Source organism: Phaenicophaeus curvirostris, chromosome 13, assembly GCF_032191515.1.
Source record: "Phaenicophaeus curvirostris isolate KB17595 chromosome 13, BPBGC_Pcur_1.0, whole genome shotgun sequence".
NCBI classification, from domain to species: Eukaryota; Metazoa; Chordata; class Aves; order Cuculiformes; family Cuculidae; genus Phaenicophaeus; species Phaenicophaeus curvirostris.
The window spans coordinates 21,313,052-21,335,977 of NC_091404.1; the positions used below are offsets into that span (position 1 = coordinate 21,313,052).

At 53.3% G+C, this 22,926-nt stretch overlaps 2 protein-coding genes across 2 annotated transcripts in view; one reads left to right on the forward strand and one right to left on the reverse strand.

The window, feature by feature from the left end:
- Nucleotides 1–3,648: 3,648 nt before the first annotated feature.
- Nucleotides 3,649–9,903, reverse strand: YIPF6 (Yip1 domain family member 6). Its single transcript, XM_069867617.1, has 7 exons — nt 9,797–9,903; nt 8,961–9,089; nt 8,431–8,509; nt 7,991–8,033; nt 6,862–6,987; nt 6,604–6,761; nt 3,649–6,044 (listed from the first exon to the last, which is right to left on the reverse strand). Exons 1-7 carry the CDS (start codon nt 9,833–9,835, stop codon nt 5,926–5,928), a joined length of 693 nt encoding a protein of 230 aa, XP_069723718.1. The 5' UTR covers nt 9,836–9,903; the 3' UTR covers nt 3,649–5,925.
- Nucleotides 9,904–10,240: 337 nt separating this feature from the next.
- Nucleotides 10,241–22,926, forward strand: part of OPHN1 (oligophrenin 1) — a 52,389-nt gene continuing 39,703 nt past the window's right edge. The window contains exon 1 of the mRNA XM_069868051.1: nt 10,241–10,434. Coding sequence (XP_069724152.1) covers nt 10,281–10,434 — 154 coding nt within the window. The 5' untranslated portion in view covers nt 10,241–10,280. The remainder of the gene's footprint in view (nt 10,435–22,926) is intronic.

The window sequence follows — 22,926 nt, forward strand, 5'->3', positions numbered from 1 at the left end:
CTCAGGACCATCAGGTGCCTCAAGGGCACAGGTAATGGGCACCCGTGGTCACTGTGCGGTTAGTATGCCTGAAAGACAACAACCCTTACCAGCCAGCTGGGCTGTGCCTTCATTTCCACAGGAGAGAGAGCGAAGGCATTGTTCTCATCTTCCTCCCAGTCCAGGATGCCACGGTGTCTCCCCAGGTCTGCCAGGAGCAGCTCGAGCTGCCCCCCTGGATCTGTTCCACTGTGCTCATGCTTCGCCTGAGAATACTCATCAAAGGCCAACACTTCACCACTGCTGAAAGATGCCTTCTTGCCTGTAACACCCCCTCTGCACCCTGCACAGTCCTCTGTGAAGCTGAAAAACCTTGGATGGTGCCTCCAGGTTCGCCTGGGGGAGGATCTACCCGGGGAGGACAAGGACTCATCATCTATAGATGCATAGTCAGGCTCGTCCTTGCCACTGCGTGTGCTGCTCTGTGGACAGAAGAAGCCATAGATTCCTTCCTCATCTTCCTTGCCAGCTGGAGGGTGCAAGGTCAGGATCGCGTCCCACTGGCCTGGAGATGCAGGTGGCTTTGCCCAGCGTTCAACACTCTTCGTCTCCATTGTGCATGGACAGAAACCACTGCCTGACGAAGGGAGAACTGGCAATGCAAAAACATAACTTCTTAGCAAGAACTATTGATAAGACAACATTTATTTTGCTTTTACTCATTTTCCTTTCCACTCCACTTGATTGGAAAGGCCTGTATGCCCATGCTTTACTCCCTGGAGCATGCGGACCCTGCCCCGCTCCCTTCCGAGGTGGCAGCATGGTGCACAGCTCAGCCAGCCTAACGTTCAGCCACATCAACAGGCACTTTGAAACACCCTGTGCACACCAGAACAACAGTGACTGGCAAGAGAGGACCACGCTGCAACAGTTCCCTGTGTGTTGTCCACTAACACCTCCTGTAGAAGGCATCACCTACTCAACCACAGCAGGACCACTGCTCAGCCTCTCCCCACTGCTGGTTTGGATTCATCATTGCTCTCCAAGAGCTCCTTTTACCCTCTGAAGGGAGCTTGTTTTGTGTTACGTTCTACTGACTGCCAGCATCATAGCGCTGGGGGAGGAGATGGGGCCTGACAGGGACTCATTGCGACGTGTTTCACCTGGGAGCAGCCTGCAGGTTTGCTTCAGGGGAGCGCAGAGCAGGAGATACTGTCCCAGGCCTCCCAGGAGGAGCTGGGGCCATGCCTTCAGCATGTGCAGGAGAGGTTCAGCCAGGAGAGGTGGTTAATTCTTCATCTCCTGCTGCCCTGGCATGGGCATGGCGGCAGCACTGGAAGGGCTTGACCCCTCTGCTACCAACGCAGCATCACTTCTGTCTCGCTGCCCTCAAAGCTCCTATTGACCTTCGGCTCCCTGGCTTTGGTCTGCAGAACAAAGAGCAGCTTGCCGGGCACTGAAGGCTTAGGAAACCACAAGTGCTGAGGATCCAGGCACAGGAAGGCTGTAACACGCTGGACAAAACCATCCCTGCTTGCTTCCCTATCCCAGCAAATGATTTTGAACTCTGAAACACAGGCAGAGGGTGACAAGGTCCAAGGAAAACTGCCAAGGTGGAAGGAATCATAGAATCACAGAATGGTTTGGGTTGGAAGGGACCTCAAAGCCCATCCAGTTCCATTTCCCTGCCACGGGCAGGGACACCTCCCACTGGATCAGGGGCTCCAAGCCCCATCCAACCTGGCCTTGAACCCCTCCAGGGATGGGGCAGCCACCACTGCTCTGGGAAACCTGGGCCTGGGCCTCCCCACCCTCACAGGAAAATATTCCTCCCCAAGATATCATCTCAAACTCCCCTCTTTCAGCTGCAAACATAACTATGCTTTCCTTCCCACATCATCAAGGGCTTTTTTTACAGCTTTTTTCTCTCACTAAGGTTTAGAACAAAATCTGGAGCAAATCCTGGAAACAAGGGCTTCCGTCTTCCTTGGATCACGTGTATCCAAGCCCTGTTGCAGCACGGTGTTTGCCCCTGGATGAGACAACAGCCGAGCCACGCAGCAACCCTCGCATCTGCCAGCATTAGCAGCCAGTGCAGCTGAGCTCCCCGCACTCCAACCCTCCAGCAGCGTTCCCCTACCTGCTCTGCTCGCTGCTGTGCGCGGTCCGGCTTGCTCCCCTTGCCACCTGCGGAGAGGCTGTCACACCACGCTCCCAGGACAGGAGAGCACCCCAGCGAGCACAACTCTGCACACACACACTCCCGACAGCCTCGCCTCGTGGCTGAGCACAGACAGCAGGAAGGTTTAGCAGTCTCCAGGTTGACTTGCAGCTCCTGCAGCCGTTTCATCCATCCTGTCAGGAAAGGCAAAGGTCAGGACTCACAGATTCGCTGTGCCAGCAGCCAGCAGGTTCACCAGGTGAGGTACTTCTTGATTCCACTGGGAACGCCCTTCCCTTGGCTGCTCCCTGCCCCATGCGTGTGCCCTAACACACAGCCCAGCACACGGCCCTAAAGGATTTGCCTTGGCAGAAAAGAATTGCTGAATTCAAGCTTTTCCCAAGTGAAGTGCAGTTACCGACTGCCCAGTTGCATCCAGGATTAGCTTCTTTTAGGCAGAAGAGCTGCATTTCTAGCACTGACTCCCTACAGCACGCAGGAGGGACAAACCTGCTCTCCTGGAGGGCATCCCAGGAGCTCAGAGCTCTCTGCGGCAGCAACTGCCAAGGACAGAGCCATGCTCCTGCCTGGAGGTAGGTGGCAGGGCACTGTCCCCGGGCACTACGGCTCAGCCCAGGCTGTGAGCTGGTTCCATGGGAGAGCCAGGGCTCATCTCCAGGGCGAGAACAACACAAACCCCACCACCTTTCATCTCTGGGCCATGAATCTGCAGTTCAGAACACTGGGATGCATCAGTTGGAAGGACATGGGCAGGTCAGGCACAACGGGATGAGTCCCTTCACGTGGCAGTGTCAGCCAGGGCTGGAACTCAGAATCCCCCTCCCGAGGCTGCCTGCAAGCCCTTGTCCACGAGAAAACAGGCTGCACATCCTCGGATGAACAGGAGATGCCAGAAGGAGATGAAAAGCCAGGCTCTGAGGGACTGCAAGGTCATGCCGCCCTCTTGTGAGTGCCAGGACATTTGGTCTCTGGCTGAAGAGCTGAGGGCCTTCCAGCAGGTTCAGCTGCGTCCCACATTTTGCTGGTTACCAATCTGCGTGTCACGCTCTGTAACTGGCTGGATGGGATGAGGGATAGTCAACGAACCAGCACTCTCGTGCAATAAATCACAGAAAGGTTCTGGTTGGAAGAGACCTCAAAGCCCATCCACTCCCACCCCCTGCCATGGGCACGGACACCTCCCGCTGGATCAGGTTGCTCAAAGCCCCATCCAACCTGGCCTTGAACACCTCCAGGTGTCAACCAGAACTCCTACCCGGGACACTAATGTCTGCTGCTTCCTGTTAGAGGAACCACAGATGATCTGGTTCCCCACCTGTGTCTTGCCAGGCAAAACCCTGGGGGACAAGTTGCATCTTTAGAGATACAAGACAGATTGTATAGTTTTAATGGATGACTGGTTCCACACTAGAGGAATTGCCATGAGTCCAAAACCAACCCAAAAGATTCACTGTACAACCAGAACATTCCTGCTCATTCCATCAGTTTAAAAGCACCCCTCAACTGAAAACTCAGGTGAGCAGCTGAAAAGTAAACCCAGTGAGTATAAAAATGTTCTCTTGTGTAAGTCAAGAGCAGGGACACAATAAACCATCACAAGGCTCAGGTCTCAGTCAAATAGAGCACGGAAGAAGCCGGGATTTTAATTCCTCTTAAAAATCATTGTCCTCCTTTTCAATAGACACTTACTCAATTAAAAGTTACTTCAGTTACTTTTCAGATGCATCAGCCTAAGTCTCAAGGCACTGCAGAGACAGAAACCCAAGGATTTATCTAAAAGTATGGTTAAATTCTTGTGCTGCAACAGGAAAAGACGATCTGGCTCAAAGAATCCCATGGGAGCCATCAACAGCTTTACTGTCACCTCCCCTTAGATATTCCTTCTCAGCTTCACAAAGCCAAACCAATGTTTTAATGCATGGAAATTGCACACAAACTGTAAAAGACAAACCACATTCCATATCGTTAATAATTTAATGGAAGTTTAAGAATTCCCTGTTTCCATGTATACCCACACCTACAAACCCATGGCTGTGGCTGTACAGGCAGCAGCTGGAACAGCTGTCAGCTGCACGGACACACACCAGTAACAACCACTCTGTGGCAAAGTCAGGTCCTCGCAGACAGCAGCAGATTTTCCCTTCCCTGTTTTCCTCCACAGTCCCAGAAACTTACTTATAATCTGCACATTTAGAAATGTCCTCTCCAGCCATCCCATAGTTACAGCGTTTATAGCAAAATCTGCACTTTATATAAATATCAGGGATATTCACACCTCAGCAAGCCCCATGTGCGCCAGCACCAGGTCTGTCCCCATTGCTACAGGAAAAAGGAAACGCTTACAAGAAAAGTGACATTTTACTGGCACTTTTTCACCCCTAGATGTTTCAACGCTCTCCCCTTGGATTGCTCACTGGAAACCACAGGCAGCATAAATAATTCCTGTCCAGTTTCCAAGAGTCGATTCCCCAGGTCCCAATGCCCCACTGAGCTGTAAGTGGCGCAGTTGCACACCTGGGCACGGCAAACAAGTGCACCTACAGGACACAAGAGAAGAACCCTCCTCCTCTTTACAAAAGGTATTAAACAAAACCCCACCCTATAGAAAAGTCCTTCACATCTCGGTGCAAACACAAAGGAACCACATGCACACCTGTACACACATATGGTGAAACACTCGCCATGTAAACAACCAGATGGAGTCTCACACAAGCAACTAGAACCAGAATTTACACACGACTTCATCGCAGCCACCACCTTTGTCACGATGTCATCTCCTTCCTCCAACCCGCTTTAAAATGTTGGGGCCCGCATCCTGGTGTGGCACGTTCGCACTCAAACACCTTGGGTATCAAATCCTCCACATACTTCACGTGAACTTTGTCTTTATCAGATAGACACACACTTGACTGTCCAATTTGCCATTCTCAACATGCAGCAACAGCCAAGTTCCAGCTGCAAACCAGTTCAGCCTGTTTCACCAGGACTTTTAACTCCCTGCTCCAGGTCACATCAAAAGGTCTACAACTTCCCAGTGCAAACACACACCCTCGCACCGGATCCACGGGTCCATCAGTAACTGTGGTGTTGAAGGCGTTCAGCTGAAACGCTTTTTCCTGACGCATGAAGGGACGAAACAAACACACAACATGAGAACATGAGCAAAGGCAGTTCCCTTCCCCCAGCTCCAACAAACTGCAGTGCAGAGCCAGGTCACTTTTTGCTGAAATCTGGTTTCAAAGTGAAAGCTCAGAGTCCCACGACGCCCTTGACACACATTTCAATACTCCGAGTAAACAAGAAGGGAGTCAAACGCATTTCGTCCCCACCCCACACATAACAGCAACACAGTTCTGTTATATCATAAGGCATATTCATCGTCAGTGAGAATCCAAGCGTAAGCAAGAATTCTGCCACGTCGTGCGATCCTATAACTCCATCTTCATCCACTCAATGTCATGGAATTCCAGGATCTCCCGCTCTGCTCTTCCGGCAGAGCAATCCCTGTCACAGTGGGCATTTCTTATCTAACACAACTGAAGGGCAGAGCTAAGTAAAAACCCCCTCAGCAGCTGGGCCTCTCTGTCTTTTTGAAAGAGTGACACACAAACGACTGGGTTTGCAGTTCTCTGGCTTTATCCCCTCTCCTGCCTTTTTACAGTATCTCTATATATAAATTAGAAAGAGATAAAGCCAGCAATTAACTGCAGCGCTCGTGAAAAAGCTTCAGTCCATATGAGGGTCTCTTCCCTCCTGCCCGGCGATCACTGTGGCGTGAAGGTGAGGATCATCCAGCTGATGACAAAGTAGAAGAGGGAGATCGGGTAGACGACAAGGGCCTTGCGGTTTGGGGGTTGACTGTCAGCCAGGAACGCTGTAGATGCTGGTGGAAGAGAAAAACCCTTGAAATATGAGTAGCACCACACTGGAAGTCTCAGAACCATTGCAGATGGCAATCACTTTAAACTAGGGGCTGCATTATAATCATGTTGAAAGAGAAAGAGCAATCCATTGCTCAGTACCAACGGTCTACAGTCACCAGTCATATGCAAAGATCAACGCTGATAAACATTCTGTAACAAGGGGCAGACTTACAGCTTAAGAACAGGAGAAATAATGCAAATGCATCTGTTAGAAAACAGCATTTTCCAACAGTATTTATAACACCCAGTAGTCTCACATGGGCTTAACATTCAATGATCACCCTCCTGCTGAAGTCAGCTTGCACATCCATGACAACCCACAGGAGCAGAGGCAAAGGAGGCACCTCTGCCAACACAAGGACTGGAAGAATCCTTCTACAAAACTTCATCAGCCTAGGAAATGGCTTAAGCTGCAACATCCACCAGTTTTACCCAACAGAATGCAGACGGAGATGCACCTCTGTGAACGTTGCCCTGCTCAGTGCACACCACAGCATTACAGTGCCAAAAGGAACTCACCTAACGTCGACCAGCCAAACATCGCAGCCACTACAATGAGGCGTATGATGAAGCTGATTGTGCCAGAACCTGCCAGCAGCACCAGCCTGCACACCAGCATTGCCACTGTCAGCGGCAGCACACAGTAACCCAGGACGCACAGGCTCTGGAAAAATGATCTGGAAAGGAGAGAGAGAAATGGGAAAAAAGCAGTCAAAGCAGTGTAGAGATTCCACACAGGGGAGCGTTTTAACCGCTGCTCAATAAAGCAGCACTCACATTGTTCCCCCAAGCAGCTTGGAGTTTAGCGTGATGACAACTGCACCGAACCAGATAATGACAAAGACCTCGGCAAACTGGGGCCCTCCATCATCTTTGCTGTCTGCTGAACCGCCCTGGAGCATCCTGTGGGAGGTGGCAGAGAAAGGGAACATTTACTACCAGTAAATGAGCTTCTGTAGACCTAGAGGAGATGATGGGACAGGAGACCAAAACACTGGTCCCTAGGTCAGAGGCCAACTGATCATTTTTCATCTGTTTTCTTAATTTTAACAGTATCCTCAGTTTTATACAGGAAAGGAAAATGGTTGTGGCTCAGCTAAGGGCATTTCAGTCCATTTGTTTACTTGTTATGAGGACTGTGTAAGCATATGGAGGAGAATAAAATGACAGACAACAAGCTAGGGTGAAAATGGAAGTGCCAAAAGTCTGGTAGCCTCTCAAAGCAGGCAGCATGGTGCACGACAAAACATACGAGCCTCACAGAAAGCTTATAATAACTACACAATCCAAGCAATACAAAACAGAGGAAGTGGGCATGCATGGATTTGAATATTTCAGTTACACCATCTGCTTTTGCTAAAGCTTTACCGACATCTCACTGAACAGTTTCTGCACATGAAGCATGCAGGCGTGCCTCGGATGATGGATCTAAGCAACGTTTCCGCCCAAACCCAGGCAGATGTGCGCTCCAGGGGAGCACCAGGGACTCCCAGAGCCACCACCACCTCCGACCTGCAAAATACTACCACAGCCTCTCTTTCCACTGCTTCTCCAGGATGCTTGGCATGGACACCGCAGTGCTTGGACAAAGGCTGAGGTCCAAGTCAGCCACACATGTTGGAGTCACGGACACGTGGATCAGGACACCTTTCCATGAGAGCATCCCAGAGTCAGGGCACGAGGATGAGTTCACCCTGAAATCCTAAGGTCAAAGATGGGAGGCCCTAACAGGCTTGAAATGTGATAAATGCACTTTGTAAGGAAATCTAAGTGGGCAGTATTTGCAAAAGAGCAGGGGATGATCAGATGGGCTTGATCTCAACATAGGGATCAGAAATTTTTAATCTCTCATTTCTCTAATGGAAAACACAACATAAACCCCCAAGGCTGTACTGTAAGTACTCACAGTGCGAGTGAGACGCAAAGCACCAATGGGCCCCAGAGATCCCCTGTAGGCAAAGGGAAGAATTACATAAGTACCGTGGAACAGTGCTCTGCTTCATTTTCCTGGAGGTAACAAAGCACTTTTTCCCACTTCCAGAGTATGATTTTCCACATCACACTCCTTTGTAATTTTCTTATTTAGCATTCTATGCCATATTCTATAACAATCTATTCCAACCCCACCAACACTAAAGCTACTGCTACACACTCTGGCACATGTTCTGCTTCTAAAGAGCTCAGGTAACACTCCAACTTCCCATGTTTGCTACCCAGCATTCTACAACAACAGTCAGAGCATGGAACAGATGCTTCCAAATCCCTGTCCCACTGAACACTCTTTTCCCTTGCAGACAAAGTCTGTCAGCAAACACACTCTGGAGAATTTGATAATCTCATACGCACAGTCTCTGAGAAGCGCGCTGCTCTTCTTCGGATACATGACATGGACAAATTTCTTCCCAACAGCCTTCAGATCTCTCAGCTGTAACAAAGAAGAAACACTGTAATTTATCCCATCACAAACCCCACAGTTCACAACTCAAAGTAGACGACAGAAGCAAAGCAGCATCAATGGTAAAGCACAAGATCCAACACCAATATTTCTGTAGTACCCTCTGCAACAAACAGCGCCTGCTTCTTCCACCTTCCTCAGTGACCCCAGCGTTTAATCCTTTACCAATATGTAATCAGAACAACAATTTGTTTGCCCCTCTTGAGAAAGAAAATTAATGAAAAATGCCGTTGGTCAGGAGAGTTTTAACCCAAGCTCCATTTCCCTTGCAAAGATTTTCAGATGACAGGGAAACTTTGGGGCCACAATTCAGTTTTTTTTAAATTTTATTTCATGTGAATCTACAGGGAAGTGCAAGTGAAGCTGATCTGTGCCAAAAGGCATAACCGCTGGCAGTACATGTGTTTCATCACAGACTCACAATAGTGTCCCTGACGGGCTCATCCAGCGTGGAGTAGTCTTCATCAGGAGAGCGAGATCCAACAGGAACAGTAATCTCCCCTTCCACTGGGATGTCCTCGGATATCGACACATCTGCAAGCCCTGCAAACTAAATGGGTTTTGAAACCTTTAGAAAGAACAAATACAAACCAGCTTGCACTCACTTTAGATGCTTTCCAGCTGGGTTTAGATGAAAACAACTGTTTTGAACTCAGATACAACCCTTAAGTAACGCTGTCAGCAATAGAGCTCAGCTGCCATCTGCCCGACTTACACCACGGCCCAGAAAGGTGAGAAATACACACATGCAAAGCAGTTCTGTTTGCTTCAGTAACTCCCTATCACTTGCTTTTTGCCCTCTATTTAGACAGTCATAACTAACGGAAATGAGAGCTTGTTTGTGTTTCTCAGTATCGTGGGGCCCAGCCGCTGTGCAACCGTGTTTGCACGACCGGGAACACGGAGAATACGGCCCACGATAAACCGACCTGCAGCCCGACCGGAGCCCAGGGCCGCCGAGCGCCCAGCTACCCCCGCCCCAGCGGGAAGCGACAGCACAGCACAGCCCCCCCGGGGCCAGCTCGGGGCCGGCAGCGGAGCCAGAGAGGCTGCTGCCCAGCGGCTCCAGGACTCTGCCCGGTCCGAGCTCCTGCCCGGGCCCTGCCTTGCTCCTGGCCCTTCCCTCTCCCCGGTCCCGGTCCCCCTGCTCTTACCGCAGCCGCTGCCCCGCGAGCCCCAGCGGGGTCCGGCCTTACCCCACGGCGCGAGGGCGGAGCGGCCCCTCTCCCCTTCCCCCGGAGCCCCCCGCCCGCTCACCGCGGCCCCGGCGCCGCCGCTCCCCTCTGCCGCCGCCATCTTGGCTGCCCGGGCGACGTGGAAGCCGCGATGACGTCATCTCCTCGCGCCGCGCAGCTGCCGCGTCACGCGAGGGGCGGGAGGGCGTCCCTGGCAACGCGGGAGGGGGCGGGGCTGGGGGCGGGGCCAGCGATGCGGGGGGCGGGGCCCGCGCGGCCGCGCGCGGGAGGGTGGGCGGGGCTTGTGGGAACGTGGGCGGGGTTAGAGCGCCGTGACGCAGGGCGGGGGGCGGGGCCTGTCGGGCCGGGGCGGGGCCTGAGGGACAGGGGGCCGGGCCGGGCCGGGGGCGGGTGTGGGAGCGGGGCGGGGCTCCGGGGGGGCGGGCCGGGGCGGGGAGGCTCGGGGCGGGGCTCCGGGGGGCGGGCCCGGGGCGGGGCTCCGTGCGGGTGTGGGTTCGTCGCGGGGCGGCGGGCGGGGGGCGCGCAGGGCGGGCGGCCGCGCAGCCATGGGGCACCCGCCGCTGGAGTTCAGCGACTGCTACCTGGACAGCCCCGATTTCCGCGAGCGCCTCAAGTGCTACGAGCAGGAGCTGGAGCGCACCAACAAGTTCATCAAGGAGGTGATCAAGGACGGCAACGCGCTCATCGCCGCCATCCGCGGTGAGCGGGGCGGCGGGCGGGGCGGGGGCGCGCGGGGACCCCGGCGGGACCGAGCGCCGCGGCCACCGCCCCCGGGACCCCTCCTGGGGCCTCACCCATCTCCCTTTATCCCTTCTCCTGGGGTCCCCTGCATCCCCCTGCACCCCCTTTTTGGGGTCCCCTCCATCCCCCCCTTTGGGGTCCTTTCCATACCCCCGCATCCCCCTTTCGGGGTCCCCTCCATACCCCCTTTGGGGTCCTCTCCATACCCCCCTTTCAGGGTCTCCTCCATCCCCTCCATCCCCACCTTTCGGGGTCCCCTCCATCCCCCTGCAACCCCCTTTCAGGGTCTCCTCCATCCCCTCCATCCCCACCTTTCAGGGTCCCCTCCATCCCCCTGCAACCCCCTTTCAGAGTCTCCTCCATCCTCTCCATCCCCCCTTTCGGGGTCCTCTCCATCCTCCTGCACCCCCCTTTCGGGGTCCCCTCCATCCTCTCCATCCCCCCCTTTCGGGGTCCCCCCCCGACGCTGCCTTCATCCCAGACTGGGCTGGTGGGCGATGGGCAGCAGACGCTGGCCCCCGCTGTGCCGAGGTGTCCCTGCAGAGCTGGCAGCACCTTCATTTAATTAGAATAATCTCATCTTTGGGGAGGACAGCCTATTGTTCCCCCTCTTTTCCCCCGTCCCCCTCCCTCCAGCCCGGGTGCTGCGGGCGCTGCGGGCACTGCGGGTGCTGCGCTTGCGTCGTGCCAACGGGAGGCAAATAACAAACCAGTGGGGCAGGATCCTATCATACTCTCTCGTTCTTGCCAGCCGGTTGGGTTTCAGTCGGTGTCAACAGCTTTAGCCGCTGCCCTTTTGTTCAGAATAATTCCGAGCTTCCTCGTTATCGAGGCCGTGGCTGGAATAGCCGGTGTGTGCCCGTCTGGAAAACAGCGAGGACAAAAGCTGGTGTGACTGACACCGCAGACGTCACGGCGCTGGGAGATGCTGAAGCGGGCTACAAAATACACAAATCTCTGCTTGGTCCCGGGGAAAAAAAAAAACCACCCGACAAAATGAAAACCAAAGAGATTTTTTTTAATTGTTGATTTAAATGCTATGCCTTTTCTTTGTTGCTTTGATCAAATCCGTTTCCCTTTTTTGTGTTCGTAAGCCCTAATGATGCGCTCGGAGCAGGGACGGGAGGGGATTTTGCTGGGTCAGCAGACGAGTCCCAGTGAGACTGGGAAGGAGGAAGGGGCAAAGGAGGAAGCTGAGTGTGCCCAGGCAGCCCAGATAACCCCCAGAGCTGAGGAAGCCTTAAATCTCTTCCCTGGAGGGCGGTGGGGGTGGGTTTGCACTATTTTCTTTTTTAAGAATGCGGGCAGGGCTGAGCGGCAGCTGGGGAGGCTGTGGGGCTGATTCCTACCCGGGTTTCCACCAGCTCACAGGGGTTCACCCATTCCCCCTTAGCTAACATATCACATCAAAAAATTCCAGGCCTTCCTCTGAATCCTGTCCATGTGGGACTGTGGGTGGGAATTCGGGGCTACTCACTGTGTGTTGCCTAAACACCTTGGGCTGGTGGCTGGCCAGTCCCACCTCCCTGCCAGAGAAAGTGATGGACAATGATCCACTTCCCAGCTAGAAAATCAATAGCCAACGATCCGCTTCCCAGCCGGAGAAAGCAATGGCCAACGATCCGCAGTTGGAAACAGCAGTAGCTGGCAATTCAGTTCTGCCCCTTAGCAGTGCTGTGGTCTGGCCCTGTCCTTCAGCAGCTTGGGAAGCAAAGGTGATGGTGATGATGATCTCACCAGGAGAGAGAGTGGTATTTCTTCATCAAGAGTAGAGGGTTAATTATGCTGATTGTTCCGACTGGACCTGTCTGTTTTGTGTCCAGAGGCCCTGTCCTCCGCCCTACCCTTCAGATGGGTGAGGCTCCCTCTTGCTTAAACCTTTGGCCAAGCTGTTCCAAGGCATTGACTCACGGCTCTGCATACGGCCCGCGGGTGGCTTTACAGATCTGTATTGTCTGCTGTTTGCTGATTAATTAAAATAAACTCCTATGTCAGGTCTGGAGCCGGTGGGTCCCCTGTTGTGCTCACACTTGCAGCCGTGTCCACCACCCACTGTCTCCGGCTGGTGGGCTCTTTGGTGGGGATGGAAGCGGCCGGACAAAGGACTGGGGTGCAGCACGGTCTGTCGGGATGAAAACACACGCAGCCATGCCAGGTCTGCAAGGAAAGAAAGGCCATTCCCTGCTGAGGGAAAATAGGGTCCGCTGGGCTGTAGTAACCTGTGCAGACTTAAATACCTGGGACGGCTCAAAGCTGTCTTTTATTTTCCATTTGCTGAGTAATAGGGGAAAAAAGTGAGTGTGAGATTACATGGAGCTCCTCGGGACCCTGTACTGGGAGAAGCTGGGCAGCTTGAGTTGTCTGCGGTCCAGGAGCACGTGTGCTGTTCTGTTCTTGGTTGCTGGCAGTGATTGTGTGAAAGCGCCCGGCCAGTCAGGGTGCCCCAGCCTACCTGCTGGGCTGTAAGTCAGTAGGAGCGTTATAGCAGAGTCTCTAGAAGCTACAAAAGGAAAAACCCACCTGCGATCACGTATTGTGGCAGCAGCGCAAGCCAGGCATCCTATGTCCAAGGGGTGCTATATGGGTGGCTTCTATTTGGAGATTTTGGGGTGGTTTTTGGCTTTTTTTATAGCCCGTTTGCTGGCGGATTAATTCACCATATTTGTATTTGTAGCTTGAGTGCAGATTTGTTGGGTGAGTCATTCAGGTACCATGGAATTGTAAATGCTCCACGTGAAGTGCTTCCAGGGATACAGGTCTGGCTGGTAGGAGCGCTCTTTTAATTAAACAGATTACTTGTTTCACAAATGCACATCCTCCCTCTGTTTCCAGCAGCAGCCGTGGCCAGTGCAGCTCCATGCACGCATGTCAAGGGAGCCTGATCTAAGGCTGCAGGAACCCTCCAGCTCACACCAATGGGAAGGCGTGCGTGGTTTCAGTTGTGCTCCGAGGAGGCAGCAGGCAGTAAGAGGGGCTCAGCTGCCTTGGGATGCTGCCTGCCTTGGTTTCCCCTCCTGCAGGGCTGCCAGTAATTCAGGGCTTTGCCTGATGTGGGGCTGTTACCATAGTGAGGGATGTGCCTCATGCTTTAAACTCCTCTTGCCTTCCAAAAGGAGCTGATTCCCCGCCAGGCACCCAGCTCTGACATGGCACCGCGCTCAAGAAAATACTGCAGCTGAAGGACTCTCAAGTGCCGTGTGCTCCCTGCATCCCAGTGCGCGTCCTTGTGCCATCCCAGCCGCGCGGCTGCTCCTTGCAAGTGTGGGTTTGTCTCTTAACTGACAAACCCCCACCAGGCGACTGTGTGTGGGGCACCGTGAGCTGAGTAAGCGTGGGGTGGGGCCAAATGAAGTTAAACTGACTGAAGCACAGGAAAATATTGTTCATTTGTAGTAATCTTGGGTGTGATAGTCACTGATGGTGAGTGCGTTACTGCGAGACAGAAATGGAAGTTATTTTTATTGTAAAGTTGGCTGCATCCCTTCTTTTTTTGCCAGGAGCATGCAGAGTCGTGGCAGCACCAAGTGATGATGCTGGTCCCATACATTGAGCTGCTGGGGCTGAAGCCTGCATGGCCTGGCCCTGGTGGGATTGAGAGGGGCAGGAGGTCATCCTTCCTCCCTGGGGTGGCCAGCGAGCATCTTCCTTAGTGCTGTCACGACTCTGCATGCTGCCCTGGGGCTGTTTCTCTCGCCTCTGAAAGCTGAGCTCAGTGCTCCTTGCTGGCCCCCAGTTCGCAAGGTCCACTCTACTTGGACCGTGCTGTGCTGGTGTCCATCTGTCCCCGCAGGCTGGTGTCCATCCCCAGCAGCAGGTTGTCTGTGTCCCAGCGCTCACAGCTCTGTGCCGTGGTGGCCAGCATTGGTGTCATAGACAAGACTCGATGCAGGCTGCGTGCTCGAGGCCATGAGCATGGCTGTCAGGAGTAGGTGGCTGTTTAGCATCATAGTTGTTGTAAGCATGGCTCCTTCACAGCATTTTCTTTCTGTGGTTCAGTATGTTGGGATTTTTGGAATCTCTCCTTGCTGCTATGTGTGTGGTAATGCAAACCCATCAGTTTCCCTCTGGTCTTTGATCTTCCCTTGCCATTATACTTCAAATGGAACTTGAGAAATGCTGAGCTGAGGCTCTTTTCATTGATGTACAAGTGCTGCAATGGTGTGAACGGTCCTTTGAAGCTGGAAGAGCTTTGAGCTCTCATGCAAATGTTGTCTATGTGGTTTTGAACTTGATTTCTGGATCGCATAAAGCTTTGCAGATCGCTTCTGACTTTGCATGTCGCTCACTGGCCATCCCCAGCAGTGCCAGTGGTTTATCCTGGAAGGATATCGCAATAAAGAAATGGATGGAGGTAGCACTGCCTGCAAAGCACCCAGCAGTCTGTAACGAAAGGGGTTGGGTGGGCAGGGAAGATCCCACTGTCATCCTCCTCCCTACAGGTCTGGCACCGTGCCCTGTGTGTGGGAATTCATTTGTGGGCTTGGGCAACTCTGTGGTCCTCAGCGTGGCAGACCTGCTCCCGATAGGTTTCTGTGCTGTTGTTAGAGGTGCTTGAGGGTGCCTGGAGCATTGGAAAGTGGAGTGGTATTCAGTGAATTTAGAGCAGCCCTGGCATGGCCATTCTGCCCGGTTCCTGCAGACTCCGTGTGCTGGTTGAAAGGCTTCAATCAGTTACTCCAGTCTGTTAGAGCCTGGTACTGGAGTTTGCCGATGTCCGAACAAACCTCAGGCTCCTCTGGAAAAGGGGGAAGAGGAGTGAGCCTGTCCCACGCTGCCCTTCTGCTGGCACGGAAAGGCTGCAGCTTTCCAGGCAAACATTAGCTCTGCGCTCGCAGCAGAGCTTGGCATCGAGGGCCTGCAGTAAAAATATCCCATCCCACAAAGACAGCTTAGTTGTGAGCCAGCATATGGCACATTAATGAAGATGTGCACAGAAATCAGCTGTGAGGATGCACAGAGGCCTTCTGTCTCATGGAAATGTCCCGGTACAGCCGGGAAGTGAGTCCAAACCAGACTCATGAGCAGTCTCTCTGATGCCCTGGCCGGGCGAGTGTGAGGAGGCTGCTCCTGAGCCCTCGGTCAGTAACACGGCTGCTGTTGAGCAGATCTGACCAGCTGAGAGCTGCTCTTCTGCCCTCTTCTTTCTCCTCTGGTTGTATCCGTGCCCTCTCCTGATGCTGTGACTCATCGACAGGCAGTACAGAGCCTTGACTTGAGCGGATGCAGGATCAGACACTGGACCAGTAGGCACAGCTCTCGAAACAAAGAATTGGCCGTGGCTGGGTCTCATCAGCTGAATGAGGGCTTGATGGCCTCGTTAGCTTGGCCAGTCTGTGTCCCTGCTTCTGGAGATAGCAGATGGCGTTTGTCATTACTCCAGCTTCGGAGGAAGCTGAGCCCAGAGCTGCAGACAGGGTGAGTGACCAAACAGGCAGTTCAGCCAGGCATCAGCCCCACTGCCTCATAAGTCGCCTTCCCAGTGAGGAAAGCAGGTGTGAGCATCACCGAGGAGGAACACAGACACGGATCTATTGGTTGTCCACTGATGCTTTCCCACCAGAGCGTCACCAAAATCTCTTGTTTTGAGGCGGTCCTGGTTTTCCCTGTGCTGGTGGCACTGGCAGGAGCTGCCATGGGCTGACTTGCCTGAAGTGGATGTGTTGCTGCTGCAGGGACACTTTCTCCTGGAGCACACTGCACCGTAACAGCAAGCGTTCAGCTCTTTCTGGGCTTCAGTGGGGGAAAAATGACTTGCTGGAAAATCCATCACTTCTGCCTAGCAATAATGTGTTTTCCTTGCACTTGGGGGGGTTCATCCAGGAACGGCTCCAGTTACTGCTGATAACTTTTAGTATTTTCTCCTGACTTCTCAGCCCCAGTTGTCTGAAGAGACATTTTAGGGTGATGTTGTGGGGGCCTCAAAACGTCCTAGACCTGTACACATCACACTTGGTAAGAGACTCATTTAGCCAGGAACCAGGACCTCCACAGAAGAGAAGCACGCAGTGATAGAACAACAATGTCTCCTTGAGGATTTGGAGATGTGTGTGCTCCTATGTATGTATCCTTGCTACAGCGCTGCAGGCTGCGGTTTGCACCACCGTTTGGCAAAGCTGATAACAGGAACACCTGGAAGCTGTTCACACGGAAACCTTGGGAGGCTTTGAGCAGATAAACTCTGTGTGTGGGAGAGACCACAACGTTCTGCAGCACTGGTAACACACAGCGCTATTTGCAGAAGTGATACTGGAAGTACTCTGGTGTCCTTGACCTAAGAGGATCCACATAACAATATCCACCAGATGTGATTCCTTCCACTGGAAAAAATCACACCACCTTTTTTTCCCCTCTCTGGGCTGGTGTCTCCACCTTTGAGTGGAGCAGGAGTACAAATTCCTGTCCCCTGAAGCCACTTTTCATGAAGCAATGCTCAACTCATAAAGAAAAGGGGTGTTGGTGGGTGTGCATGTCAATCAATGCTGGGGACTTCAGCTCACTTACCACCAGCACCACTCTGCATCTGCACACTGCGATGTCCCCGGGACGGGTGGTAAGAGGGCAGTCTCTTCAGCTGGGAGATGACAGAGCAGCTCGTTTTCCAGGACTGTAGACACTATGCACAGAATCCAGGACCTCAAGTTCCCAAGTACCCCAAGTGCCCTAACCTGGGATTAAAAAACTATAGTGGAATAAGGAACAAAAAAAAAACCCTCCAAAAAGCCAGTCCTCCCCTAACCACCAAATCCATATATGCAGATGCAGGCAGGAAAGACGAGGAGCACTCACAGTATCTGCCTACCGCAGTTGCGAGGCGTATCCGTATTCCACCCCTTGTTTCACCCTAGTTGCGAGGCGTATCCGTATCCTACCCCTTGTTTGGGGCTCACTGATGTGTGTTGGTTTGATTTTTGCCCCAGGCCAGAGCAGTTTGCTCACCCTGGCTGCTGGTGCTGTCCTGTTTGCTTGGCCGTGTGGCTGCTGCCCTGGCTCGACGTCGATGGCTCCCATGGAGGCTGCAGGGTACCTGGCCCTGCAGGGACCACCTGGGTGGTCTCGCTCCCCTCCCTGCATCAGCTGGGTCTGCCCACCCATCCAGGGTGGCAAGGTCTCCAGCAGCCTCTCTGGGAGCTGCTGGCTTCTGCTTGATTTGGTGATGCAAAGCCTGGGGCAGGAGTGTTGGCCAGGGTCTTTTCCTGCAGAGTCAGGCATCTTATAGCTCCTGTGGGAGCCACAAATGCCAAGCCCTGGGCCAGCTTAACCCAAAACAAGGCACAGGACTTTGTGATGACTTTTTCCAGCCCAGTCAGCACCTCAATGTGCTACCCAAGGATTTGGCTAAATGCACCAGCACAAAGAGCTAGGGCAACAGTTAAGGTCACTTTCGTGTGTTTAAATGTACTTTTCCTTCTGCCATAAGTGAGACATGCAGAGAGCTTTCATCTATCCTCTCCTGCTTTCCTGGCTCCTTCCCTGGGAGGATGTGGATGTTTGCCATGTTTTGCAACCTATGTGATAGCCCACAGACTCACATCGGGCTCAAAGTGGCCCTGCTGCTGACCAAAGAGTTTCCTCCTGAGTCGCGTGTGGAGACTTGGCTTTCCTGCCTTTTTCCTTGAGAAATTTTTGGAGCATTTTAATTTTAGCACCTTGACTCAGTGGGAAGTGTCCCTGCCTGTGGAGGGGGCTGGAACCGGATGGGCTTTAAGGTCCCTCCCAAACCATCCTATGGTTCTATGATCTATTAATTATGTTGGTCTCGTGTTTGCTCGCGGGCTTTTCCCGGGTGGCTTCTGTCCTGCTGCATGCCAGCCTGGCTTCATGGAGCGGCAACAGCAGCCCTGCTTGTTCCCCAGCCAGACACCTCCCCCTGGCACAGTCCTGGCCGCGCTGCTCCTCAGCCCCGTGCTGCATTGGACCCGCATGGAGAACACGCTCTGGCACCGATCTCTGGTGCCTGGCTGTGGGTCCGCTCTGCACGGAGCTGCTGGAGTGCCAAGTTTCCCATGGGGAGAGGGGTGAGAGCGTGCCAGGGGTGCTGGGCTGTGGTGCCGATGCTGCCGGGAATGCCACCTCTCGGCTCCAGCTGTCACAAGCACAAAGCTTGTGTGCAGTGAGGTTTATAGAAGAAAAGGACAAACTCTTTCCCTGCGCAGCAGTGCTCCTTACAGACCTTGAACATGCCAGAGGAAACACTGGTGACACTCAGCGGGTGGCAGGTATTCAGGTGTTTTCCTTACAAAGGTTGCAAACTGCATAAACCAAGGTTTAGAGTTTCTGAAGCTTATGAAACAAAAGCTTTTGGAAACTTCTCATTCGGGTTTGGGGATGGTGAACTTGTCCACGCTGGCTTTAGTTTTGCCTTGCAGCCTCCTCACCACTGCCGGCTGAGCCTCTTCTCCAGGAGCAGCGATCCCCAGGCTGTGCTGGCTTTTCCCTCCTGGGACTCGTTCCAACACTACCCTGTGCCTAGTGTCCTTTCTGTCACCAAATTCTCTGTGCAGGTGAATGTGCAGTCATGGTTGTTCACTGACGATAAGAGCGGCTGAGCAGTCTGAGATAAAGCTTTTAAACACAAGTGAAGAATTCAGGTTGCTCTCTGCAGGCTGTTCTGCCTCCTTTTTATCCTATTCTTCCAGCCAAGACTGATTGTGAAGTGCCAAGAGTAGATATTTTTAAAACAAGAGCAGTTTTATTAACCTTACTAAACCCAATAGCTGTGTAAATGGAGCACGTGGGATGTGTTATGTTCCTCCACCATCAGCTGATGGACTGGGGACCTGCGGGGAGTCAGGGATTCTCCATGGCACTTGCACAGAGCTGGACCCTTGAGTCTTCGTGGGCTGTAGGTCTTGCAGAGATGCCCAGAGTCAGGATAGGTCCCGGCAGAGCCCACCCAATGGAGCTCCACGGCACAGGTGGGTTTGGGCACCCCAGTGCTGGTCAGGTGAAGGTGCCCGGGGATGCGCCCAGATGGTTCCAGCTGGCACAGGACTGGCCTTGTCCACACTGACAGCAGCTCCCAGCCTGGAGCAGGAGCCATGCGCATTCCTGCCCGTGCTGAGCCACTTTGGATGGTTCATAAGCTGCTCGCAAGCTTTCGCCTTGCACAGCGTGTGACTCATCAGCCTCCTGCCTGGCCTTCTCTGTGCCCTTATCGAAGGAAACTCTGAAATCATCATGTGCTGGGGGAGCGAGCTGCTGGCTGCGCTCGCTCGCTGAAGCCGCCTGCAAAAGTGCTTGGTTTTCACTCGCTTGGCCCCTGCTGGGGAAGGGTGGCTGCTGTAAAGCTGGAACGAGATGCATCCGATGGCTCTGCAGATCATAAGATATCTCTGTGGGGATTGCTCATGCTCTGCCTCGGATAAGAGGCTGTTGTTTTCGTGTTTGTTTTCCCTGTGTTCGTACTGCCTGTACAGCAGGGAGCCGCGGCTCTTGGAGCACACCCTCTCCTGCCGCTTGCGCCAAAGCAGCCGTGCCAAAAGCTCACTCCACTGCACTCAGAGCCAGCGAGCTCCGGGCGGCCCAAAGCGCAGCAAGGAATTGTGCAGCTCTGCCCTGCCCTTACCCACCAGCCGCTTTGCAGGAGGGATCCCGATGCCCCCTGGGTGTGGGTTGCTTCCTCAGCAGCTTGCTTCCTGAGGGAGGAGAAAATTCATCTGCTTCCCATGGCTCAGCTTTTTGGGGTTTATTTGATTTTTCAAAGAGTCTGTTCTTTATTCATCATTCCTACACCCTGTCCCCAGGGGTGGGGAGGGCTGTGAGAAAGGGCGACTGGCCTCCATATATATAAATAGGGATATAAGTGGGTGCAGCTACTTATTGCCTCAAGTTGCACCAGGGGAGGTTTAGATTGGATATGAGGAAAATTTCTTTACTGAAAGAGTGGTGAAGCCCCAGCAGAAACTGCGCAGGGCAGTGGTGGAGTCCCCATCCCTGGAGGGATTAAGAAAACTTGTTGATGTGGCACTTCAGGACATGATTTAGTTGGCACAGTGGGATTGAGCTGGCAGTTGGACTGGATGAGCTCGAAGATCTTTTCCAACCTTGACGATTCTATGATTTTTCTTCCATCTGCCCACCTGCCTGAGTTACAGCCCCGATCCCCACAGCGCTGCTCAGCCACAGCACACCGGGAGCTTGCCTGTGGAGACGGGTGATTTTCCCCTCACGCTGCGGCTCTCAGCAAGCTTAGTCCGCTCCAGGGCACTGCTGAGCCATTCCCTGTGTGGTGACGGTTTGGACACCAGCTGGGCTGGAATTCATGCGGACGCAGCGGCAGCCAGCACCGCTGCTGGGTTCTGGCCCCTGGGGATGGTGGCTGTGGCAGTGTTACCGCCTTGGTGAATCTGCTCTGCTTTGCAACCCTTTCAGTATTTGCTCAACTCCTGGTGAGCAGCTTGGAGCAGAATCCTGCCCCTTGGCCAAACACGTTGTGTGCTGGCTCCTAAAGCTTTGCTGCAAGCTCAGAGAATCCCCAGGAAGCAGTGGCCGGGTACCACATCCAGAGCCTCCTCTCCAGGGTGGCAGTGTGGATGCACTCCATCTCCATGATGCAGCTCCCTGGGAAATTCTTCAGTGGGAGTCGCTAACAATGGGCACATTCTTTTCCCTTCGGGGATCACAGCCCTCTCTTTTGCGTGCTGCAGGGGAAAATGGTTTCACTCATGTTCTGCATGTCCTGTTGCTCTGCTCTCCATGAGGAAGGAGAAAAAATCCCGCAGAGACCAAGCTTTGGGAAGAAATTTGCATCCTCAGCTGCTGCACATCAGGGTCTGGCAACACCTCCCTGAAAAAAATGGATTTCAGCGTTCAAATCCTAGCCCTAAAATCTGTCCTTAGCTTAAAACACTCTTATTTAAGTACAGGATGAACTCTTCTTCTCCTTTGTCTGCTTATTTGAAAGAAATCAAAGTGTGTGGCTGGCTTAATGTTTCTGTTTTCAAGCTGAAGAAGAGGAAAGCAAAATCCATCAGTGGAACTCCTCCTTGCCTTTGGTCTCTGTTTGTGTTGGCGTAGCTCAAAATTGGTTTGGGTTTTCCTTACTTTTCTAATTTTTAATTTTTAAGTAAGATGTTGGTAGTTACAGAGCCACGAGGATGGGCTGTGGAAGCTGCTGGTGAGCTGCTCTGTGCAGGACACTTCCACGCTGCTGCCTGTTGCTCTGATGGATACAGTAGCTTGATTTGGGAGCACGTTGTTCTCGCGACAGCCTCTGGCTGCTCTTCCCCTGATGGCTCATGCGTCCGGGCAGGTGAAGTCCCTTCTCGCATTCCCATCCAGACCAGGGATCCTATCCTATCCCCTTCCTGGGGACAGAACGAGTCGGGGACGCCGTGGGCTGGTTGGGTCTAGTTGTCCATGGTTTTCCCTCTGTCCTTAGCGCGAGCTGGAGTTGAGTAAAATCAAGGATGCTTTACACTAGGAATGTTGCTGGCTGATGACTGCTGTGGTGATGGGCAACGGGGAGCACAGCACTAATTAAAGGTGTGTATCTGGGGCATCTGGAGCATCACAGGCTCTCAGGCAGCAGCTCCCTGCCCCGTTCCACAGCTGCAGCATGCAGGAGTGCATGGGGCTGCATCTGGCCTGTAGCGATGGTTTCCTTCTGGTTTAAATTCTAACCAGTGGAGGGAAAGCAGAACCATGCCTGGTTTAGGGCACCTGGCTGGGATCTTTTTCAGCAGCCCTTGTTTTTTGCGAAGAGAGCAGGATGTTTTTGTTGCTCATCTTGGGTGACCTGGGGATGCTGTGACTGGTTGAAACGAGAAGTGAGTGAACTGCGTGGCACATCCTTCAGTAGCTGTGATCCCTGGAGGTGTGTTTGGACATGCAGAGACACAACCCCGAGTCCTTTGTGTGCAGCCACAGCAGAGCACGGCTGTCGCTCCCTGCCTCCCTCCGGCCGGGCATGGCTCGGCTGGGCTGTGCAGAGAGATGGGACTTCATCGTCACTGCAAGAGTAAATTATTGCAACCGCAGATTGTGAAAGCTGGCATTGCTTTCTGAACACTGTAAGGAGGAAGAGTCCTAGAAGATTCCTAATCGAATGCGTTTTGGAGCGTTTCCATGGAAACGGGCTGAGCTGTACCAAGAGCGGGCAGGGTCCTTGGGGCTGGCGGGCAGTGAGCTGTTTGCAGTGATGTCCCTGGCTTGGAAGTGCACATTATTCCTTCAGCTAGTCAGGCTTTCTGCAGGCATTCCTGCTGCTGTGTGAGCAGGAACGACCCTGCAGCTGCCCTCCCCAGCCTGCACCCTCTCTCTGCTGCCAGCGTCTGGGTGTGCACAGCGGGGATATTTGGCAGCTGTGCGTTTGTATCAGGGGGAAAAAGCTTCCGACTGCCTGTTAAAATGAGGGAGCGTATGGGCTTATCTCTCCCAGCACGGGGATGTAGCCTTGTTTTCCCATGTGGCTGATCTCTTCCTGCCCAGCTCCAGAAACCTCAGTGGCCC

Excerpts from the sequence above, each read along its gene's own strand:
- YIPF6 (XM_069867617.1), bottom strand. The coding sequence starts at position 9,835 with ATGGCGGCGGCAGAGGGGAGCGGCGGCGCCGGGGCCGCG. Across the intron at positions 9,090-9,796 it reads GCGGCGGCGCCGGGGCCGCG|TTTGCAGGGCTTGCAGATGT; the intron begins GTGAGCGGGCGG and ends AAACCCATTTAG. Across the intron at positions 6,988-7,990 it reads CTTTGCGTCTCACTCGCACT|GATGCTCCAGGGCGGTTCAG; the intron begins GTGAGTACTTAC and ends CACCTCCCACAG.